The 22249-nt window shown below is 42.5% G+C and overlaps 1 protein-coding gene across 3 annotated transcripts in view; it reads left to right on the forward strand.

Moving 5' to 3' along the window:
- Positions 1 to 19909: 19909 nt before the first annotated feature.
- Rnaseh2b (ribonuclease H2 subunit B) overlaps positions 19910 to 22249 on the forward strand; it is a 51921-nt gene continuing 49581 nt past the window's right edge. For all 3 annotated transcript variants that reach the window (XM_031361599.1, XM_031361597.1, XM_031361598.1), the window contains exon 1: positions 19910 to 20038. In XM_031361599.1, coding sequence (XP_031217459.1) covers positions 19978 to 20038 — 61 coding nt within the window. In that variant the 5' untranslated portion in view covers positions 19910 to 19977. The remainder of the gene's footprint in view (positions 20039 to 22249) is intronic.

Genomic DNA, 22249 nt, shown 5'->3' on the forward strand with positions numbered 1-22249 from the left:
GGGTTTCACCTTACCTTCAGCTGTAGCAGCTGGACTCTGATGCACCTACTATGTCTTCTTTCCATCAACCCCGTTAGTAGTCACTGAATTTATTATCTGTGAGCCTTACTGTCTTCCAATAATTTGAAAATTCCTTGGCTATTTTTAGTCTCACATATTTTTTCTGCTTCATTTCCTCTTGCCTCACTGCTAGAGATGAGTTGACATTTTCATACAGATGTTTTAAAACAACATTTTCAAAGCATCATTCTAAGTTACAGAAAAGTTGCAAACATAGTACAGTTTCCATATGCCCATGCTAGCTTCTCTTGCTAATGTCTTTCATTTGGAGGAATGTTTGTCACTATCAACAGTGTGCACTAACACATCAGTATTAACAAATCTCATGTGAAATGTCTGTGGCCTGGCTATGCTAGGATGGTGGCATAGGTAGAAAAAGAATAAAGAAAGAACAGAATATACAACAAAGACCTATTGACACTTACAAGCAGAAAGTAGGCATGCATGCTGGGCAGGAAGCAGTCCAGGAGGCCCAGAAATGATGTCTGGACCACAAATTTTTACAGATTTACTGAGGTCAGGGAGGGCTATGTTCTGAAGCCCATCAACAGTTGGTTAGCCTGCTTTTTCTTTTTATGAGCACATCCCAAGGATTAGTATATGTGCAGCAAGGCTTTTTCTACAATAATGCTAGCTTACAGAGTTCTCAGTATGCCAGGGAGAAGTAGCTGGGTGTTGCCATCATGAACCAGTCTGTTGACACAGTTTCTTCAGCTTGGTCAGATCCTTAGCAATGGAAAGAGGTATTTCATGGACATCCATGTATGATACACTACAATTTATTAAAAATTCTTTAGTTTCATTTGATGTCCTTTCTGTGTTTCAGTGTTCCATAACATATTTAGTTACCACATCTCTATGGCACCCACAGTCTATGTAATCCTGTCAGATGTCCCTTACTTACCATGGCCTTTGCAGTTTTAACAATTGCCTCTCTCATGTTGTTGAACTTACTTACTCAATTCTTGCACATTTTAATAATAATTAAAAACTTTTCTGCTTACCAGTTGCATCCTTGGCTATCAGTGGATCTGCTTGTATTGACATTTGTTTCCTTTGACTGTGATTCACATTGTCTTACTGTCTTAGTGACTGTCCTGTTGCTATAAAGAGATACCATGACTATGGCAACTCTTATAAAGGAAAGTTGAGCTGGGCAGTGGTGGCACACACCTTTAATCCCAGTACTTGGGAGGCAGAGGCAGGTGGATTTCTGAGTTCGAGGGCAGCCTGGTCTACAGAGTGAGTTTCAGGACAGCCAGGGATACACAGAGAAACCCTGTCTTGAAAAACCAAAAAGAAAAGAAAGAAAGAAAGAAAGAAAGAAAGAAAGAAAGAAAGAAAGAAAGAAAGAAAGAAAGAAAGAAGGAAAGAAAGGAAGGAAGGAAGGAAGAAAGAAAGAAAGAAAGAAAGTTGAAGTTTGCTTAGTTTCAAAGGGTTAGTCCACTGTCATCAGGGCAGAAAGCATGGTACCATGAAGGCAGACAGGATGCTAGAGAAGTAGCTATGAGTTCTTCCTATAGATCTGAAGAGAAAGACTCTGTGCCTGGCTCAAGATACTGAAAACCTCAAAGCGCACCCCCAGTGACACACTTCTTCCATTAAGGCCATAACTCCTAATCCTTCTCAAGTAGTGCCAGTCCCTAATGGCTAAGCATTCAAATATAAGAAGGAGCCTATATAGACCATTCTTATTCAAACCATCACACCTACTGTTCTCAATAATTTACCTTTTTTTCTGCTATAGAGTGGTTATTCCATGTAAAATAATTATCAATACTGGGGCAAATAATATTAACACTCTTAAAGTAACAGTTTTCTGTGTCCAAAGGACAGAGTATGTATGAACTGAAGTTGGACTGGGAAGGCCTGTGTTTTGCTGAACCTTGTTAGAACTTAGTCATGTCTGCTTTTAATACTTTACGAGTAGGATCAGGGTTTTTCTTCTCATATGTCTTAGAATGCAAGAGCCAGCAAACTAAAACTTTCTCTGAGCATTTCACCTAAGATCCACCCTCCCACTAGCCAGGGGCCTCTTTAGGCTTTACAGTCCAGCCGTTTCCAGCTTGAGCTAAGGCTTTGAGGGTTGTGCCTTTCCTACTGCCTCCAAATTTCAAAGTGTTGGCACAGCTCTGCATTTTGATGTTTCTTTCCCAGCGTTCATTGCTGGGCTACCACCTGAAGAGGCCTGTGCTTCATAACTGATTGCTCCAAATGGAAACAATCCCTCCTTAATTCACAGAAAGCAAGCAAAAGCTTCAAGACTCAGGAAGCTCCTAAAATGTACGACATTCTCAAAGTGAGGCTCCACTCTCTCCACTGTCTTACTTCTACCGTCCAAAGGTACAGTTTACTCCACAGAGATTCAGTGCACATCTAGAGAGCATCTCCTGGTCCTTCAGCCAATATGTGTTCATCTGTATACCCTCAGGCTAGGCTGATGCATACAGACTAGCTCGTCCACTATGGTCCTTCTGACTCTATTATGACAGTCCAAACACAGTCATCCAAAATAATTAAAGACAGACTGGATCTGACTAACCTTCATGACACTAAGGATAAAAACAGCCATGGGTATTGCTTTATCACATCGGGCTTGATCTGTTCTAAAATGTAGTTAATGCACGGCTTCCTCCATGGATTTTGTTTCCTGGGTTGTTTCCTGGGCATGAAGCAAGTGATGGCTTTATAGTGTTTGTGTCCTGTTCTCATTGTCAGAGAGACTGACAGGTTGTAGCCACTTTCTACATCTTGTACAGAAGTGAAGTCTTGTCCCATCAGGTTTTGTATACTGTATTCAAACTATATGCCTTAGTTAGGGTTTTACTGCTGTGAAGAAACACCACGACCAAGGTGACTCTTATAAAGGACAACATTTACTTGGGGCCAGCTTACAGTTTCAGAGGTTCAGTCCATTATCATCATCTCAGGAAGCATGGCAGCTTGAAGGCAGACATGGTGCTAGAGGAGTCAAGAATTTTACATTTTGATCCTAAGGCAGCTAGAAGGAGACTCTTACTAGAAGACCTCAAAACCCAACTATACAGTGACACATTTCCTCCAACAAGGCCAAACTATTCCAACAAGGCCATACCTCCTAATAGTGTCACTTCCTATGGGCCAAGCATATTCCAACCACCACACTCTATGTTGTATATAACTGTCACTAAGTTACCTTAAATATGTGTTCACAAACACATACTTTTTAAAAATGACCAAGTAATACTTTGCTACTCCTTTAACATCCATGGCACTTAAACTGTCTTTGACTTTCAGAATCCTGTCTTCATGAGCCTCCATACCTGTGAAGAAATTTATATAATAAGCTTACTGTGTTAGTCAGTGTCCTATTGCTGTGAAGAGGCACCATGACAATGGCGATTCTTCGAAAGGAAAGCATTTAATTGGGGCTGATTTACAGTTTCAGGGGTTTAGTCTATTATCAACATGGTAGGAAGCATGGTGACAGGCATGACAGACATGGTATGAGAGAAGGAATTGAGAATTTTACCTCTGGGTCCACAGGCAGTGGGGTGGGGAGCCAACCAGCTACTGGGCCTGGCTTGGGCTTCTGAAACTACAAACCCACTCCTAGTGACACTCTTCCTTCAACAAGGCCACACCTACTCCAACAAGACCATACCTCCTAATTCCTGTCAAGTAGCACCCCTTCTTAATGACCAAGCATTCAAATATATGAGGTTATGGATGCCATTCCTATTCAAACCACCAGTTACCTAACAAACATTCTAAGACTATTGCATTCTGGGGACTGTTTTGGGATATGGAGACACAAGCCAACAAAGCCTGCATTCTGGTGGTCTTCTTAGAGCACTAAGCTTCATGTCACAAATGTAAGTTCATCACAGTCTAACATGTGAAATAGCCATCGTAGGAGCCAAAGTATTAGTGATCATTTATTCCAGATTTTTTTCCAAAACAAGCAATGCTTCTGTGGTCTGTGCACATACACAGCTGGCAGGGAACTGTCTCACCCTAGCAGCTTCTAGGCCTTGTTCAGTAAAGTCAGAGATGCATATGGAGAAGCATGGTTTGAGCTCCCATGTGCATGTGTAGGTCAACCCTGGGACACCACCCCCACCTAATAAGGAGATTACACTCTTCTCTGTGTATAATTTTTCCACTGGCCACAAATTTAATGTAGATATTACTTAATAAGCAATTTAATACAATTGACAGAAATGAATCTTCATCTATAATTTTTAAAGGGCCATATGTGTAACAGGGGCATCCAGGAGTACTAAACAATCATGGTATTCTTTTACCTAATCAACTAAAAATAGGCAGGGTCAAAAAAATGGATTTTGAGGTTAAAAAAATTGATAATGATTTTAATAGTTTAAATCAAAGGACTATGCTATTCATCTGACATATAAACAAAATCATTTTTCCTTCTGTAATTTTAATTTATCAACTGTAGAAAGAAATTAGTAAGTTTTCTGAGGGCTTAGATTATGGCATAGGCTTTGCTTACTGCACAATCTTTTGTGTGACAATTACTAGAGTCCATAATAGCAGAATGAGAGCAGCCATAGAAGTAGGTAAACACACTGGCCAGCTGTGTTCCAGAAGGTTTAGTAACAAAATAGGCAGCTGGCTTCATTTAACCTGAGGGGAGCTCGGGTTGTAATTAGACATGACAGAAAACATTACAGGTGTAATGACTTGATCACAATGGTTTGACTTACAGCTTGATGCAGGGGAACACCTTGCTCCCCTGCTTATTATATACAGCCCTACATGTAAGCATTTCTAGACATAGATTATGGAATTTATGACTGAGTGACATATCAACTGATCAAAACCTTCTGTCTGCCTGTGGTTAGGAAAAAAGTTCCCAGTAAACTGCTGTAGTAGATAGGTTCTCTCTGGGTGGAAGGAGTAGACAAAGATAACTTGAAATGTATAGATGCTTTCAATGACGTGCACTCAATCAGCCCTGATGTTGATCCTTGCTTGGACCTGGGGAAACACAGATGAAGAAAAAAGTGTGACTATTCCTAAATGGCTCACAGCTTCCACAGCTTCATGACTTAAAGGGATAGAAAACAAATGATTAGAGGGACTCAATGAAGTCTGCAGTTTTGTTCTGAGCAAGGCACCTGTAATGGAGGAGGGAAGCTCTCAACTTTGCTGAAGTCATTAGGGAGACTTGGTGAAGTTTTCATCCAGTTGGCCTTTAAACCTTGCTTGCTAGCCCCTTCTCCACCACATGCCCAGGGAAGAGGGAGCTGAGCTGGGGTTGATGGTTCTAGACAGAGAGACAACTGTCTCTTATTGTCCTTACTTTCTATTCACTCATCTTCTCCGTTCAAAACTTTGCTCTTCTCTCCCAAACAACACTAATTGTTAAGTAATCATTGTTTGGATTGGCAACAGAGAATGAGGCTGACTGTGAGAGAGAGATCAGTTAAAGATGGCTGGTTGCGGTGCAGGAAACATTGCTTGGTCATGGCCTTTGTTGCTCTTAGAGAAGATGTATGCTCCAGGAATCTGATGTCTTCTGTAGTACACATTTCACATACATACACACAAAAGTAAAAATTATAACAATGTATATTGTTGGAGAGAAAACTTCTATAACTGCTTTGGAAAACAATTTAGCACAGAATCTAGTTGGCAACATGACCTACATCTGATGGAGTTCCACTTCTAAGTACTGACCCAAGGGGAAGCTTCTTAAAGAATACAGGTACCAGGACTAGTTGCAGCACATTAGTAACTGCACAAGTACCTGAAAATGCTCTGACCATTTTACTTTTGGTGTGTGTGGGGGGAGATGGATCCAATGCAGAATTTTTCTGTGTAGCCCTGGATGTCCTAGAAGTTGCTCTGTAGACCAGGCTGGCCTCAAACTCATAGAAATCTGCCTGCCTCTGCCTCCAAATCAAAGGCCAGGTCTTCCTCTGGCAGCTCAATGGGTGTTCCTAGTAAAGAGAGCAGTGAGCTATTGGACTAATGGTGTTGATGAGTGTCTTACTTTTATTTCTGTAAAGAGACACCATGACCAAGGTAACTCTTAATAAAGGAAAACATTTAATTGAGGTTGTCTTACAGTTTTAGAGGTTTAGTCCATTATCATCATGGTGTGAAGCATGGCGTCTTGCCGACAGATTTAGTTCTGGAGGAGCCTAGAGTTCTACATCTCTTCAGAAGGCAGTGGAAGCAGACTGGCTTCAGCAGGTGCCAGGAGAAGGCTCTGATTCCACACTAGGCAGAGCTTTTGAGTCCTCACAGGAGACCTCAAAGTCCACCTATATAGTGACACACTTTCTCCAACAAGGCCACACCTACTGTAATACGGCTGCACCTCCTAATAGTGACACTCCATGTGACCAAGCATTCAAACACATGAATCTATGGGGCCCAGAGCTACTCAAACCACCACAATAATACAGTCAACAAGCGATATGAAAGAGATAGAAAGGGGAACTTTTATGCACCAAACATGGCATACTGATCCTATTTTGTGAATTAGTAGACTTTTAAAAATTCCTATACATGAGAAAAATCAGAGTAATTGAGCATGGACTAAATAATAGAATTATAGAATTCCTTTTTATTGTACTCAATGTAATAATAGAATTGTATATTTGGGAGTTCTTTGTAAGTCTGTATCCTAGGCTGGGAGTTAGTTTAGTAGATAACACTATGGCTGCATGAGCTGGACTTCTGAGTTGGGATCCCTAAAATCCACAGAGAAACTAGATACAGTGGTGAACATCTGTAATCTCAGTGCTTCTTCAGGAAGACAAGAGGAGACAACGGATCATCTAGAATTCTGTGGGCTGTTATCCTGACAGATAGAACGAGGAACTGACCCTTGACTCAAACAGGACAAAAGGAGAGTCTAACCTCTCATACTGTCCTCTGACCTCCACATGTAATGGCACACTCACATGTCTCCATACACACACACACACACACACACACACACACACACACACACACACACACGAAAGGAAAGACACCAAATACATCTTTATCTTTTAGACTTCCATACTATTGAAATGAGTGTGATTGAGACAACAGTGATTCCAAACAGACTATACAAGACAGACAATGGTAACTGAGGCTAAGGTACGGGGTCCATGTGCCCTGTTAACTGCTTGAAAATTCCTCTGCTTAGTTCATAAACTTCCTAATCAATTGGTTTTGTACAATGTGTCCAACAGCTTGGCATCATACTTAAATAAAATTTCTTTGAGTCAGTTATGTGAAATATTTATTTAAAACAGGGATGGGACCTGTTTGTCAAGTCCTCAGGGACACACTTGGCTGCTCTGAGCTGTGTGCTGTCCCCCCAGAATTCTATTGTCCACTTGACCTCTCACCCTGCCTTCACCAGACCTGCAGAACTAGAAACACACAGGTCAGATCCCTTCCCTTCACCCAATTCCCTGCCTGCCAAGTCCTCTGGGCCACATACAGGTACTGGGAGTCTTGCACTGTTTGCTGAGTTCCACTGTCCATCCAAAGGCTGTCCATTAGAGGCATATTGCACCAGGAACATCTAGGATAGGCCTACCTCCCCAATACCTGCCATATCAAGAACATCTAGGGACAACCAAATGGCTAAAGACCAGTGTAAGCAAACAACTGACAAAAGCCAGGGCAATATGACACCTTCATAGTACAGCTACCCTGCTATAGCTTTGCAGTGAAGGCAGGGAGGCCAGACTAAGCTGGTGTACTGGTTGTGAGACCCAGGCTAAATCTTGGGGGTTTCAGAAAAGCTTTTCACAGTTACCAGGATAGACTCTGGAGGAGGATGTGGGAAGTCTGGGTAAGAAGTGAGGTGGTGGAGGCAACCATGATGATTTGCATATGCTCAGTCCAGGGAATGGCACTAATAGATGATGCAGCCCTGTTGGAGTAGGTGTGGCCTTGTTGGAGTAGGTGTGTCACTGTGGGTATTGGCTTTAAGATCCTTATCCTAGCTGCTTGGAAGTCAGTCTTCCACTAGCAGCCTTCAGATGAAGATGTAGAACTCTCAGCTCCTCTGGCAGCATGCCTGCCTGGGTGCTGCCATGCTCCCACCTTGATAATAATGGACTGAACCTCTGAACCTGTAAGCCAGCCCCAATTAAATGTCCTTATAAGAGTTGCCTTGGTCATGGTGTCTGTTCACAGCAGTAAAACCCTAACTAAGACAGCAGCTAAGTAGAGACCTATGCCTGGATTCCAGTAGGACACCAAAACTGTTTTTATGGACAACCAGGCAGAAGTCTGGTTGGAGGCAACAGGATATGAGCTGATGGTAATCACCTGAGTGGAGCATAGCACAGCCTGCTGCTCAGACTTTCCTTTGTAAACTGTCCAAAGTAACTCCATTTTGTCCTAGCTTTAGCTGATACAACTGTGTGCCAACCCTGCTGACCACATCTGGCTGGGAGAACATCTTCCTGCAGCCGCACCTGCTGCCTAGGGAAGCCCACTGTTTTACAACATAAGACAAATTGTCAACTGAAGTGGAACTTTTGAAATTTCTGCCCATGTTGTCCTTCCCAGCCGACCTCTGGTGTGATATAATTACAGTTGGGGCTTTATAAACCCCCTCCTGTCTAGATTCAAGGTCAAAAGTTATTCGTGGCATGAAGTTGCTCTTGACTTAGGGCAAATAAAGAACTCTTAATCTGATATTCATTGAGCGCATTGCCCTGTGTCTTGGGAGGTTATGGCACTTTGGTTGTGTCTTCTGACATGGGAACATTCCCTTACTTATGGATGTGGACAGTGGAGGAACACCTCTCTGAGGACAATCTTGGAACTCACTTTAGAAGGTGAGAATTCTCTCATTAGTGTTTCATAGGAAAGAGTTGGGAGAGGCTCTCATTTCTGTTTTCTCAAATCCCAGGGAGCAATATTTCCTTAGCCTGACAGGCGTCAGGGCAGGACACTCAAGCTGGTAGCAGAAAAAGGGTGAGGCAAAAAGCCTTTTGGGTCTGGACGGACTCATTGGAGACCATGAAGATTTTTGTCTTCCCTTGTGTTAAATTATATTGGGATAATCTTTTTGTGTCCTGTGTAAAGATTGTCTTTGATCCAAAGGCTGATTTATGTAATGGCAGAGATCTGATTACAGCCCAGGCTTTGTTTGGTATTATCATTTTTATAAAGCATCTCCTGCCTCCATATTTTGTACACATTGTCCTCTATCACCTTCTGGTAGGTTAAATAAAGAGCTAAACAGTCAACAGCTGAGGCAAGAGAGGAGAGGCAGAACTTCCAGCAGAGATAGGGACTCTAGGAAGGAATCTCAGGCATGAGGAGTCAACAGCTGGACATGGAGAAGGGAGGAGCTAAGACTAGAGACTGAGAGGTAACAGGTCATGTGGCAGGATGTAGGCAGGGCCAGTATGTTTGCTGCACACATGACATGCCAGGTACCCCTGGGAACCAAAAGAGTGTGTTGGATCCCTTGGAACTGGAGTTACAGATGTACTGAGCTGCTATATGAATGCTGGGAACTGAATTCAAAATATATTTCTTGACTTTTCATTCATCTCCAATCCCAGGCAGTGAGTTCATGATTTGTGCATTTGCTATGGTCACCAATCCCCATAGTTCTTGAAGAAGTATGCCTGATTCATGTTCTGTTCTCCCAGTACAGATGTGAGATGAGTGTCATAAACAATGCCTGCTATCTGAATATCATTCATTAGTCCTCAAAGAAGCAAGCATTTCAGGAACTTGTTTCTATTTCCCATAGTTTGGGAACAGTTGGCTCTACTGGCGTTCCCCAGGACAAAATTTGCTTCATTCAAGTCAAAGGTAGTCCCATCTGCTGAGATTACATCAAGTATGAGCATATGATCTGAGACAACATGGGCAGAACATAAAGAAAGACTTCTATTTTATGTTCTTAATGTCAATGAAGAGGCAAGCCCTCCTGCTACTGCAGCCACACTGAACATGAAAACTCCTCTTAGGATGGGACCAAAACTGTTTCACCTTCGAATCTACTTGTGTGGACAAATGTCCTCACGACTTCCTTTGGGGTTGAAACTATTGATTTAAGTAGTCTGATGAGAAATTCTTACTCCAGGGAATTCTTCAAGTCCACTAGTGTTCCACAGACACCAGGGCCTGCAAGTCTAAGCACTGCACACTGTACTTACTGTGCAGCTTCTCTTCTCCATGGCTAAATTGCGTGATTGGTCCAAATGTGCTCAACTTGTAGAACTGGTTTAGTCCCCAGAGACTTCTTTATCTTCAGGCAACTAAATTTTCCTACTCAGCTGCCATGGGGATCTAAATTACCCTAGAATGTCAGGCTAGCATCTAGCTTATATACAAATAAAGGTCCTTTTATGTGAGTTTGTTTTACATTTATCCAGCTTAATCCCTCCTTTAAAGTGAAACCTAAAGACACGGCAACCTAGAGAGAAAGAAAGGACTGATTTCTGAGTTCTGTTAGACCAGCTGCCCTGGTGCATGGAGACAACACCCTGTGCTCCTCCCAAGTCCCTTTCCAATGGCTCATGGCCTATTGTAAGCATTATATTGGGTGTTTGAAACAAAGCCACAAATGATTCCACAGCTAAGAAGTCTGGGGTACCAGCATTTCTGGCTGCAGCTGTTACCCTTGCAGTGAAAACACCAAACAGGATCAAAGCTGAGGAAAGGGTTTAGGGGGGAGACCAAGGTCAACATGGCCATCTGGTGATGGTTCCAGGTCAGCACAGCTGGGTGAGGAGGAGGCTAGCCTGTCTTATTTTACCTAGACATTTTTTCTTAAGCATTCTCTAAAATACCAGAGTAGCAATTTAAGCACACTAGGTCAACCACCACATTTTGATACATAAAACTGGAAGGAGAGGCTGATCTTTTATTATATACCAAACCTTTATGAAAATACCTGAACTTTTTGGGGGGATTTCTGCCAAACAAATATATAACAGGATTTTCAGTATACCCCACCCTACCCCAAAGCACACATGGCTCTTTTCCCCTTCATCCTCAAATCCAGACATTCCTGGCTGACTTTCAAAGAATTCTGAGACCACACACCACTAGTTATTCAGTTTATCACCTCCCTGTTCTCTCACACATGTAGACTGAAGTCAGCTTCTCCATGTGATACACTCTTTACTCTTCATAAACCTCCCTCCTTGGGGTTTCACCACATAGAGGCAACATCTGCAAGACCCTCTCAACCCTCCATAACTGTTCAAATCTCTCCACCGTAGTCTCCTGAAACATCTCTCCTCTTCTGAGACAGACCTAGCCCTCCTGCTGTTGCTTTTCTTCACCAGAGGGTTCATGACTGTGTTCTGTTGTACTTTCCTAATTATTTTCTTTGTATAACTCTTCTCCCATATAAGAATGAACAATGATATCTTTTAATATTTACACTAAAGAGTACCTTACTCGCCATGAAACTTGACAGTGTGTCTGTAGATGCTTATCAACAATGGAGAAAAAGCACTGGACTATAGATGATCCCTACATTCCAAGCCTTTCTGTTGGTCCTGCTGGAGTACCAACTGCTCTTTACAGCAGGATGGGCTCTTGAAGATAGAGCACTAGGCTTCCTTGTTCTAGTCTAACTGTCCTCTCTGCCTTGCTCTGGATTCTCAGGAACAGCTAAGCTCTCCATACCTGTGGGCAGACAGAACCTCAATTTCAAAGGTTCATGTATGACATGGATGACCCTTTGCACTTCCAACACTGATAGGAGCAAGGCTGCTTCCATACATTCTTGGTCTCGAAATCCCCAGGCTGTCTCGTGTCTTGCAGATACATAACGTCATTCCTGATGTCTCATCTAAATGTCTCCAGCTGCAGTTCAAGTGTGTTCCCTTTCTCTTGTTTCTCCATGAAAATCAGAACCAGGGTGTTCTCTCCTAAAAGTTGTTACCACACCATACAACTGTTGTTTAAAATGTACGTATCATCCTGTCTCTTTTGACAAGTTAAGGATATGGCTTGCTGTGGTTTAAAAACTGGCCTTGGTTTTAAATACATAGCCATGTGCCATGCTATGAGGAGGCCAGCACTTCAAGTCTCCAAACAGAGAGAAACTAAAGAAATTCTGTGATGTTTATTTTTAATTTTAATTAAGATATCATCAATATAGATGATGTTGCCTTTGTGACAGCCTGTTCCACTCTTGAAGAATAATGACTACTATTTGGGAGCTAGGTCATGCTTGTCAGTTTGAAAATTTTATACATATACATGCATACATATACATATATATAATCATATACATATCTATGTTATTAAATATATAACCCATGTCTTAGCTTTTTTTTATATTGATGTGATAAAATGCTAACCAAAACTAGCTTAGGAAGGAAAGGATTTATAAGCTTACACCTCTGAGGTCACAGTCTATCACTGAGAGAAGTCAAGTCAGGTACTCAAGGCAGGAACCTGGAGGCAGGAACTGAAGCAGAGTCTATACTGCTTACTGGATTGCTCCTTGTGGCTTTCTCAGCCTGCTTTCTATATAATCCAGGACCACCTACCCAGGGTGGCACCATCCACAATGGGCTGCCCCACAATACACATACACATCAATCACTAATCAAGAAAATATCTCCACAGACTTGCCCACAGGGCACTTGAATCCACTTGATGGTAAGTCTAAAGATATTTCCTTAGTAGGAAAAAAACCCACACACACACACTTAAAACTATAATGGAAAATGTTGAGTTTTTAAAGGGCATTGTCTTAGGGTTTCCATTGCTGTGAAAAGACACCATGACCAAGGCAACTCTTTTAAAGGAAAACATTTAATTGGGGCTGGCTTACGGTTTCAGAGGTTCAGTCCATTATCATCATGGCAAGAAGCAAGACAGCGTGCAGGCAGACATGGAGAAGTGAAAGCTCTACATCTTGATCTCCAGACAGCAGGAGACTGTGTGTCTCACTGTAGCTTGAGCATAGGAGACATCAAAGCCCACCTACACAGTGACACACTTCTTCTAACAAAGTCACACCTACTCCAACAACAAGTCCATACCTAATAGTGCCATTCCCCATGGGCCAAGCATTCAAACACATGAGTCTGTCTATAGGGGCCATGCCACCACAGCAGTTTAACAGTCCAAAAGACCCGTTTTCAGATGTATAATCATGTAAATAATTTGTAAAATCTCTCAAAACATTAAAGTTCCAAAATCTGTAATATTTTCTAAAAACTAATACAGATGAAGATTGGTATAGGGATAATGAAGAGAAATCTATTATCAAATTTACCAACTGGGAGCATGCCTAAGCTTTTAATATCAAACCTGTGAAGTTGGAGTAAGGGCTGTGCAGCCTGTCAGAACCAGTGCCACCGAAGTCCACATGTTCCACATTCCGACTGGCTCTCCAGCCCTACAGTATTTTTACGGCATGACAGCTGTCATGAAGGTGGAGTGTGTTGTATATACATTGGCCTTTGATTAGCATCCTAATGGGGGTTTCCTGTTTAAAGTCATTAGCTCCCAAATGGCCTTCTGCCATAAGTGTCCAGTAAGTCAACAATGGCGCTGCTTATGCTGTCCAGTATATACAATAAAATGATCCTGCAGCCCTTGTGACTGCTCAGAAACTAAACATCCTAATTCATTATTAAGTTGTGAATCAAATCAGTCTTTTCTCCTAGTGTAAAGGATAGAAACCTGAAGGATTTGGAATAATGTCAAAATATTAAGAGCAAATTGAACACAAGGCATTTAGGTACTGGTTTGTAAGATCATAACTGTGGCTGGCGGTGGTGGGGGGAGATGCCTGCAGAGGCTGGAAGTAGGTATTGGATCACTAGGGCTAGAATTACAGGCATGTGTCATCTGCTCAATGTGGGTCCTGGGAACCAAACTCTCGTCTTCTGCAAGAGCAGCAAGCGCTCTTAACTGCTGTAATGTCTCTCCAGCCCCACTGTTACAGTCTTTAAGAAAAACAGATTTACATATGCATATAATTTAAGATTTAAAATGATGTCATCAGAGCAGCCAGCGTACACTGTACATTCCTTTTCTAGGGTCCATTCTTTATCTGGCTCTACAAGATTGGATAAAGAGCTACAGTTTACTCCTGGCAGTCCATCCTGGAGGAATGAACTGATGTTTACAAATGAGTCACTGGTTACAATTTACAGGTTTACTATTGCTAATCTGGGCAAAATATATATGTGTCTGCTGAACCTCCTTATCCAGCATGGAAGATGAAGTAGTAAAGGAGCTCAGAAGATATATCTCGGGTTTGGCTGCTTTACAACATAAAATCAAGGAGAAAAAGTAAGATCCACATACTGGTCCCTGATCCTTTTTCTCCTGGAGGCCACTCAGTTTGGGGAATAAAGTTAACTATAGAGCTGGCTCTGCTGCTGGCCAGGGGTATTATCTGCTTGAGACATCTCATTTATTTCCTGCCTGGAAACTTCTAACAGGATTAGACCTTGTGATATCTGTCCTGCCTTTGTGTCCTTCGGTTTTTGTTTTTTCATTTGTTTGTTTTTGCTTTTTAACAAAATCTCAGTCATTCAATTTTACTATTGAAGACTTGGGAGCCAGATGTTGGAGTAAAATCCTGCTTGCTCTGAAAGGCAGAACAAGCACCCAGCTGACCTTCATCCTCAGTTGTGCCAGAATGAATGAATGCCCCCCTCATGAAGTCTCCATAAAACTTCTTTCAAATCAAATGTCCCCCCTTCTACTTTCTGTGCGTTTCTCTATCAGTCCTTCTGACTCCCTCTTAATCTCCATGGTTTTTTTTCTTAATAATCCTATTTTACTTCCTGTCAACTGGGTGTTTGCTCTGCCTCTTGACCTATGGATGACTTTATTTAGTCCTGTTTACAATATTCAAGAAGAAAGGTCTTGGATTAAAGGCATATGCTAAGGTTGAACCACACAACAACTAAAAGCAGTTTTTCGCTAGAAAATAACACAATCTCAGGTTTCACAATGTGATCAAATTCCCTGCAACATCCTTCATCAGAAAACCCAGGCTGGATTGCTATACAGGGCATATATGAAGCAGCTGCAGGTTTTGGATAAGATTCTTAGTAGAGAAATTATTTCTAGAGAAAATGGTAGGAATCTGTTCATGTTGTGCATGGTTACTATTGTGGGGCATCCTTCCACAAGATTAGACCATTCTGGTATGGGTTTAAGCCAAGTCTTCATTAGCCAACTGGCAATTATACTGAGTGTTTGGGATCCCAGTGTGACACTGAGGTTTCTCAGAGTGAGCTTTTAATAACAAAATCATATCTTCGGTTGACATACCTCAGTTAGCAAGAACATTCAGCTAGAAGCAGAACTACAAAAGCCAAAAAGCAAGGTTAGTACATGTAGAGCCTTTCCCAGAACTATGGTCTTGGGTGGATTAGGTCTTTGTTTTCCTTTTGACTGGTGATAGGATGTGCTGAGTTTCGCAGCCTACATGATGCTCCCATTGCGGCATCAGTTTGCTAATGGGTGGGGTCCTGTAACAACAGCTACTCTAGAAATGTCATTTGTGTCGGATCACAGAACACACATCTGATATCAAAAATAATTTTTTTAAAAAAGCAGTTTCACCTGGAGTGATGTCATACAAATAGCATGTGAACAAAGCTTTCACAAGAATTCAGTGAGGACTAGCCGGACATTTACTCTCTCTTTCAGTCTGTCTTAGCCAGTGGGTTATTTTGCATACCTTTAGAATTCTATGAAAACCTGAAATTAATGCTTTGTCTCTTATTCTAAAGCTTATGCCATGCCTCACTTCCTTTCTGTAACCCTGTACTTACCAGGATGAGCATTTTGGACATATATTCAACAGTAAGGTAGTTAGTTCCCTTTTAGCATAATGCTTAACTCTCAGGTCTCCTCATGCTTCTTGAAATCTCACAGCATTTTAAAGCAGAAGCATGTACACAGAGTTCCTGTCTACAAAGTCCCCTTTGTGTGTGTGTGTGTTGGATGAGCATGGGGCATGTATGTGCAAGGGTGCATGTACTCATGTAGAGCCCAAAAGTCACTGTCGGATGTCTTCCTCACTAGTCTCTGCCAGGGTCTCTCAGTGACCCTGGATGGAGCTCACTGTGAGAACAAGTCCCAGAGATGCTCCTGTCTTGGGTCTACCCTCCACTCTGGGATTAAGGTGCCACCACTGCACTTTGCTTTTCCATTTATGCTGGGAACTGGATACAGATACTCAATTACCAGTTAATCCATCTCTTCAACCCCATCTAATTATTTTTTAGACAACATAGTTGATCATTGTTAAAGTTTAGGGACTAATATTTAGGGTCATAAATACAGGGGCAACCTTTCACAGTTTAAATATTATATCCTTTTAAAATCTTCACAGCTCCAAAACAGCATAAATTTCACTTGTAACAAATCATAGAGCCTGGATATGATCATAATACGAAATCAGCCAGGCTGATTTGCTCTGGCTAGAAACTTGATGAAGACATTTTAAAACAATAACAACAACAAACATATCATTTTTATGCTCAAAGTAGAGAAATTACAAGTGTTTAAAAAATAATCTTTATGCTGGGAGATGGCAAAATGGATAAACTGCTTATCATACAAGCATGAGACCAGACTTCTGATTCTCAGAACACATGTAGAAAGCTGAGCATTCATAGCAGCCACTTGTAATGCCAGCACTCTAGGGGCAAACAGAAGGGGTCCTCAGAGCAGGCTGTCTAATGAGTCTTGGGTTCAGTAAGAGCTTACCCATAAGTAAATAAACTGCAGAGCAACTGAGGAATATACTTAATGCCAACTTTGGGTCTCTACATGTAAACATTCATAAGTGCATGCACACCTGTACACATATGTACTCACACATGCACACACACACAAACCACAAATGTGTGAAAAATTATTCTCTTACTAGTTGAATTGCATTAGAGGTATCTGATGAACCAGTGAAGAGAGATAAAGCTTTCAGGAATATGGGTCTTTAGTCATCAATAGGAGTCACAAGACTCTTAACAAGAGACTGATCCGTGGCTTGCAGAAGCTTCACCATTTTCACTTTAAATGCCATTTCCTAGTTTTGTTATTGAGCAAAATGCTGGCTAAAAGACTCATAGTATTAAAGTTCACTGGCCTTTAGCATGTGCCCATGTCACAGCACATGTGTTGGGGTTAAAGGTCAACTTTCAGGAGTCAGATCACTCCTGCTCTATCATTTGGATGGTCATTGAACTCAGGAGAGCCTCAAAGTAATAAATCAATGTTACAATGTATTAGCTAATAAGCTGGCTTAGCAAACACTAAGTTACAGAAAGTAGAATTTAGCTAAAGGTCATAGCTGCCTCTATGACCGGGAGATAAGTGCCTTCACTAGGCTTGTTAGGACCTGGGACCGACAATTCTGCACCACAGTTGATGTTTAGGATCACTGAGAACGTTTCTGCTGACACTTGGTCATCAAGACTTATTTCCAGTTAGGCTCAACTCCATCACAAGGTTTACAACTAGCTATTAGGCGGATCCCCATATCTAAGAACATGCCTCTGAGGGGTAGCTCCAGGGAGTAGCACAGGGTCACAACCATCATTAGGTCCTAGTCTGTCCTTAAGTTCTCTGTGCTCTCATCAGGAAAAGCATAATTCTGCCAGGGGGGCAAGAACAAAAGGAACACCAGTGTACTTAAACAACTCTGGCAAATCTCCCATCTGCCCAAGCAAGCCACCAGACCTGTAGTCTCTCGTTTCTGTTTAACCTGGGGCTGGAACCTGAAAGATTGATGGATGATAGCCTAAGTGAAATGCATAAGCCTAAAATGTATATAAGTTAACAACACCTTCTATACAAGGCCTCCTCTTTGAGCATTAGTCACACACACACACACACACACACATTTCCTTTATTAATCTCTCAGTGTGCAGTGATTCTCTGTGGCTGGGCATGTTAATCCTGTAATACCTTTGCCTACTGAGCCATCTTGATGGTCCAATTGACTCAAACTTCTTAATTCTCAGCCAGCATGAAAAGTAAAGCCAGTCCTAGGGGGACTCTTTCCCTCAGGGTCCTCTTCTGTCTTCGTATCCTGCCTCATCTTCATGACTCTCATCCACAGCTAGGGGACACTAGCACAATAGAGCTGTACTGGGTAAGCAGCAGTTCTCACTGTGGCCAAGTGCTGGGACTGTGGACTGCACGAATGACACTGATCTTGCTTTTGTCTGAGAAAATCATGAAATGTTCCTGCATGGTCTTATTTATTCATGGTCTTAGAATGGTCTGTCAGAGGTGGGTATTTTTAAGGGCTTCATGCCTAATGAGGAAATCTCAGCATATGTCTTAAGATCCAGACCTGGGCTGCTCTATGTCATTTCTCAAAAGCTTTGGCCACCTTTATACTATAACTCGGACCTCCACATTTATGTTGCCTATGTCTCACATTGCTCCTTCTACAAAAAAATACAAAACACCACTAGACTGGATAACAAAGAACATAAAGGGCATGTTCTACCCAGGAAGAACATTTGAGAACAAGCTTCTGTCCCTGATAGTCAGCTGGCCCTTTGAAAGGTGAGCCCCCTCTCCATCTGTCTAGTCAGGGCCTAACTACTTTTTCTATAGTCCCTAGGTGGGCCCTAGGCAACAAGACTTTTGCTCAAGACCATTCCAGCACTTGGGAGGTTCCTGGTCCAGTATTCAAAGCCAGCCAGGACGTCATACTTTGAAGGTCAGTCTCGGCTAGGTGGTGGACCCTGTGTCAAATCCAAACCACACCCAAACTAAGTCTTGTTACTAATATAAAGATTTAAGTACAGCCTTATTACAGTGAACTCCAGTGTCTAAAAATTGTTCTTATTTTGGGAGTGTACCACAGTAAGAGCCAAGATTTTAAGCTCTACTAAAAACAAAACAAAACAAACAAACAGAAAGACTTTATCTATTTATGCTCATTAAAAAAAAACTAGTAGTGATGTATTACTTTAAAATATACAGCTAATATGTTTGGAGTTATTTAAAATTTATATTGAGAAAAACATGTATTTTCAGTATTGTTGCAGACAAGCATCTATGTAAGACTGTGTAATTGATTGTTTTATATCAAACAACTTTTATAATACTTTTATTGTTACAATATTTTATAAATTTTAAAGAATATGACAAAATAAAAACAAACAAAAAGTATTGCAGGTATTGAAGGGGAGGTCTCTGGGAGGAGTTGGGGTACAAAAGGGAAAGAAGAATGTGATGTAATTATATTTACTTAAAATGTTTTTAAATGTTAACAAATTCAGATAAACTGAAATTATGTATCTTTTCTCATCATAAGGCAATAAAACTTAAATCAATAAAAAAAACTTAAAAGAAAAAGATTTATCCTAAATAACAAATTCGTATGTTGAAGCCCAAGTTATAAACATATTTTGGGTTGATTCTAAAAAAAGAGTTACCTTGGGGCTGGAGAGATGGCTCAGTGGATAAGAGCACTGATTGCTCTTCCGAAGGCCCTGAGTTCGGATCCCAGCAACCACATGGTGGCTCACAGTCATCCATAATGAGATCGGACGCCCTCTTCTGGTGCATCTGAAGACAGCTATAGTGACTTACGCCAGAGCAAGCAGGGGCCAGCAGAGGTCCTGAGTTCAATTCCCAGCAGCCACACACATGATGGCTTATAGCCATCTGTATAGCTACAGTGTACTCATACACATAAATAAAAATAAAAAGTACTACCTTAACTATCAAATTGGTCCAAACCCAATTTGAAGACTGCTCGCCTGCATTAGGAACCTCAGTGTGTGAAATGCACGCACGAGCAGCACCCGTAGAGGGAGCGTGAGAAAGCCCCGGTGCTCCACGGCCTACACTGACAACAGGGCCCGCGCAGATTTCAAAAAGGAAGCCGAGCGGGCGGGCCCGGAAACGGAGGCAGGCTAGTGGCCCGGGCTGGCGGGTCCCTCGGCGCCACTTCCGGCAGCGCGCGCCATGGCCGGAGGCCGGGACCGCGGGGACTTGGCTGCCAGGCAGCTAGTGTTCCTACTTCCAGGTAAACTCGGGCGGCGCGTGGGCCTAGAGCGCTCGTGGCGGCGGCGGCGGTGGCGGCGGTGGCGGCGCGGGGTTTCCGCCCGGGCCCGCACGGGTCCGCGAGGTCCTGGCGAACGCAGGCGGGGGACTCGGTGTCCCGCGCTTTGCTGCGCATCCTGGTCACGTGTCCCAGCTCGCGGGAAATCCAAACCCGGAAGCGGAGGGAGAGTTTGCGCTGATTCCCTGGGGCGGGTCTAGCCTCTCGGCCTGCGGCGGGCGCCGGGGGTTCGGGGACTCTGCTGCTCAGGAAAGGCTTGGGTGGCCTGGCTTAAGGGAGCCTGGATGGAGTTTATGTGAGCGTGGTTTGAAGCAATGCCAGAACATAGTGACAGTCAAAATCCCAGAGCCAGGCCACCCAGTATCCCTGTAGATGGTGACCAGCTATCAGGGCATGTGAGGTCATAGGACAGCAGTTGCCATATGAGGAGGTCAAGTGAAATAAATTGGAGTTCGGGAATGCAAGCCAGAAACATTCTGTCATTTTACAGATGATACATTTGATGTTACAATACGGGTGAAGAGAGAAACTGCCCAGTCACTTTAATGTTGAGTTTTAGCTCAGCAAATGGAGAGCATTTTTACAGCAAATGTACTTCACCAGGGTACAGATATCCAGTGATGAAGATTTTTATAATCTTGTTGTAACAACCTGACACTTATTTTGCACACATAGCTTCTCTGCTGTGTAAAGAGTTAAACACAGCCAAGTGTATGGATTTGGGGTGTGCGACTTACTCAACTGAACCCTGTAGGCTGACCAAGTAGAGTAGCTTTCTGGCTATCAGCTCATACATACGTTTTCTAGAGAAACCCAGGCTTTCTTTCAGCAGAAAGCCTGTTTGGAGCCCTGTGCCTTTTGTGTCTGTCTGTCTTCCTTCCCTCAGTACCATGTCTGCCAGATCCATCCATTTGACTCTATCATGGGTTTTGTTGGTGTGTATGTGGTTTTTTTTTAATTGCCTCTGGTTCATTGTGTGCATCTGAATACTACTTCTCTCCTGTGGATGACATTAGGTGTTCCTGGTTTGCAACTATTAGGAGTTACACCTCTGGCAGCGTTCTTTTGAGGCTGATAGTGGATATTGGCATTCATTTCTTCAGAGGGTCTGTATCATGGAGTGGAAGCTGCTTTTGGGTGCTTGTTAGTTTAGTTTTAGTACAGCAAAATGGTTTTCTGAAGTGGTTGATACTGATTCGTACTGACTCCAGCTGCCCATGAAGAGTTCCAGTTAAGCCATACCCTCACTGATAGTGTTTGATAAAGCAGCTAGAGAGAATTCCTGGTGGTGGTGGTCCATCAGAAGGCTAGCTGAACACCTTATTTTAGTTGGGGTAGGGAAGAGCCGCCTTTCACCCTTCTGTTACATCAGTATAATTTGATTTTCGTAGTAAGAGCCTTAATTATTCTTTTGCAATCAAACATGTTAATACTATATAATAGTTTGCCATAATTTGAGGGTTTTTTTTTGTTTTGTTGGCTGCTTCACTGACATTAATTTCATTCTTAAAGTGTGCCATAATCACATCAAGCACAAAACTGAAAAGACTCAAAATTGAATGCATCCCTCAAAATGATAGGTGTACCAAGTCTACCAGGAAGGAGGGGTGAGAAGCATTGCCCTCTGGTTTCTGTTCAAAGCCGAGGTGTCCTCTCACCTTTTTTACCCTCCATGCAAGGTGTTCTCTCACCCATTTGCTCGTTATGCCGATAGTGGTTAAGGGCTCTGAAACTGTTAAAACTTGGGCTTCCTGTCTTCTGTTCTTCCAGATGTGTGCCACCTGCAGGCTCTACAGGTCCAAAGACTTGTGATAGTGGCTATGGGGTCTGCCCTCAAATGGAAAGGCACTAGCCTCCTGGGACTGAGACTTCATCTGTGAAGGGTCTCAGCCCGTAGGTCCTGGGCTAAGACCCAAGAATGTGCTCATCTAGGAAAATCTCAAGCACTGTTGCTGCTGGGATGGCTGCTCTAATACCTCTTGGAACTGCTGCAGTGAGGGCCAGCCTGAGGAGCTGGGGTCGTGGGTACCCACGCCTGAGGTCTTACTGTTTGAGGGTTCACTGCTGAAAGTGAGCAAAGGGCTGTATACATTCAGGGCACAGGCAGCTAACCTTGTATGGATGCTCCCTGGACATTTAATTTACATTCAGGTCACCTCTGATGTGTCATACATT

Source organism: Mastomys coucha, unplaced genomic scaffold, assembly GCF_008632895.1.
Source record: "Mastomys coucha isolate ucsf_1 unplaced genomic scaffold, UCSF_Mcou_1 pScaffold9, whole genome shotgun sequence".
NCBI classification, from domain to species: domain Eukaryota; kingdom Metazoa; phylum Chordata; class Mammalia; order Rodentia; family Muridae; genus Mastomys; species Mastomys coucha.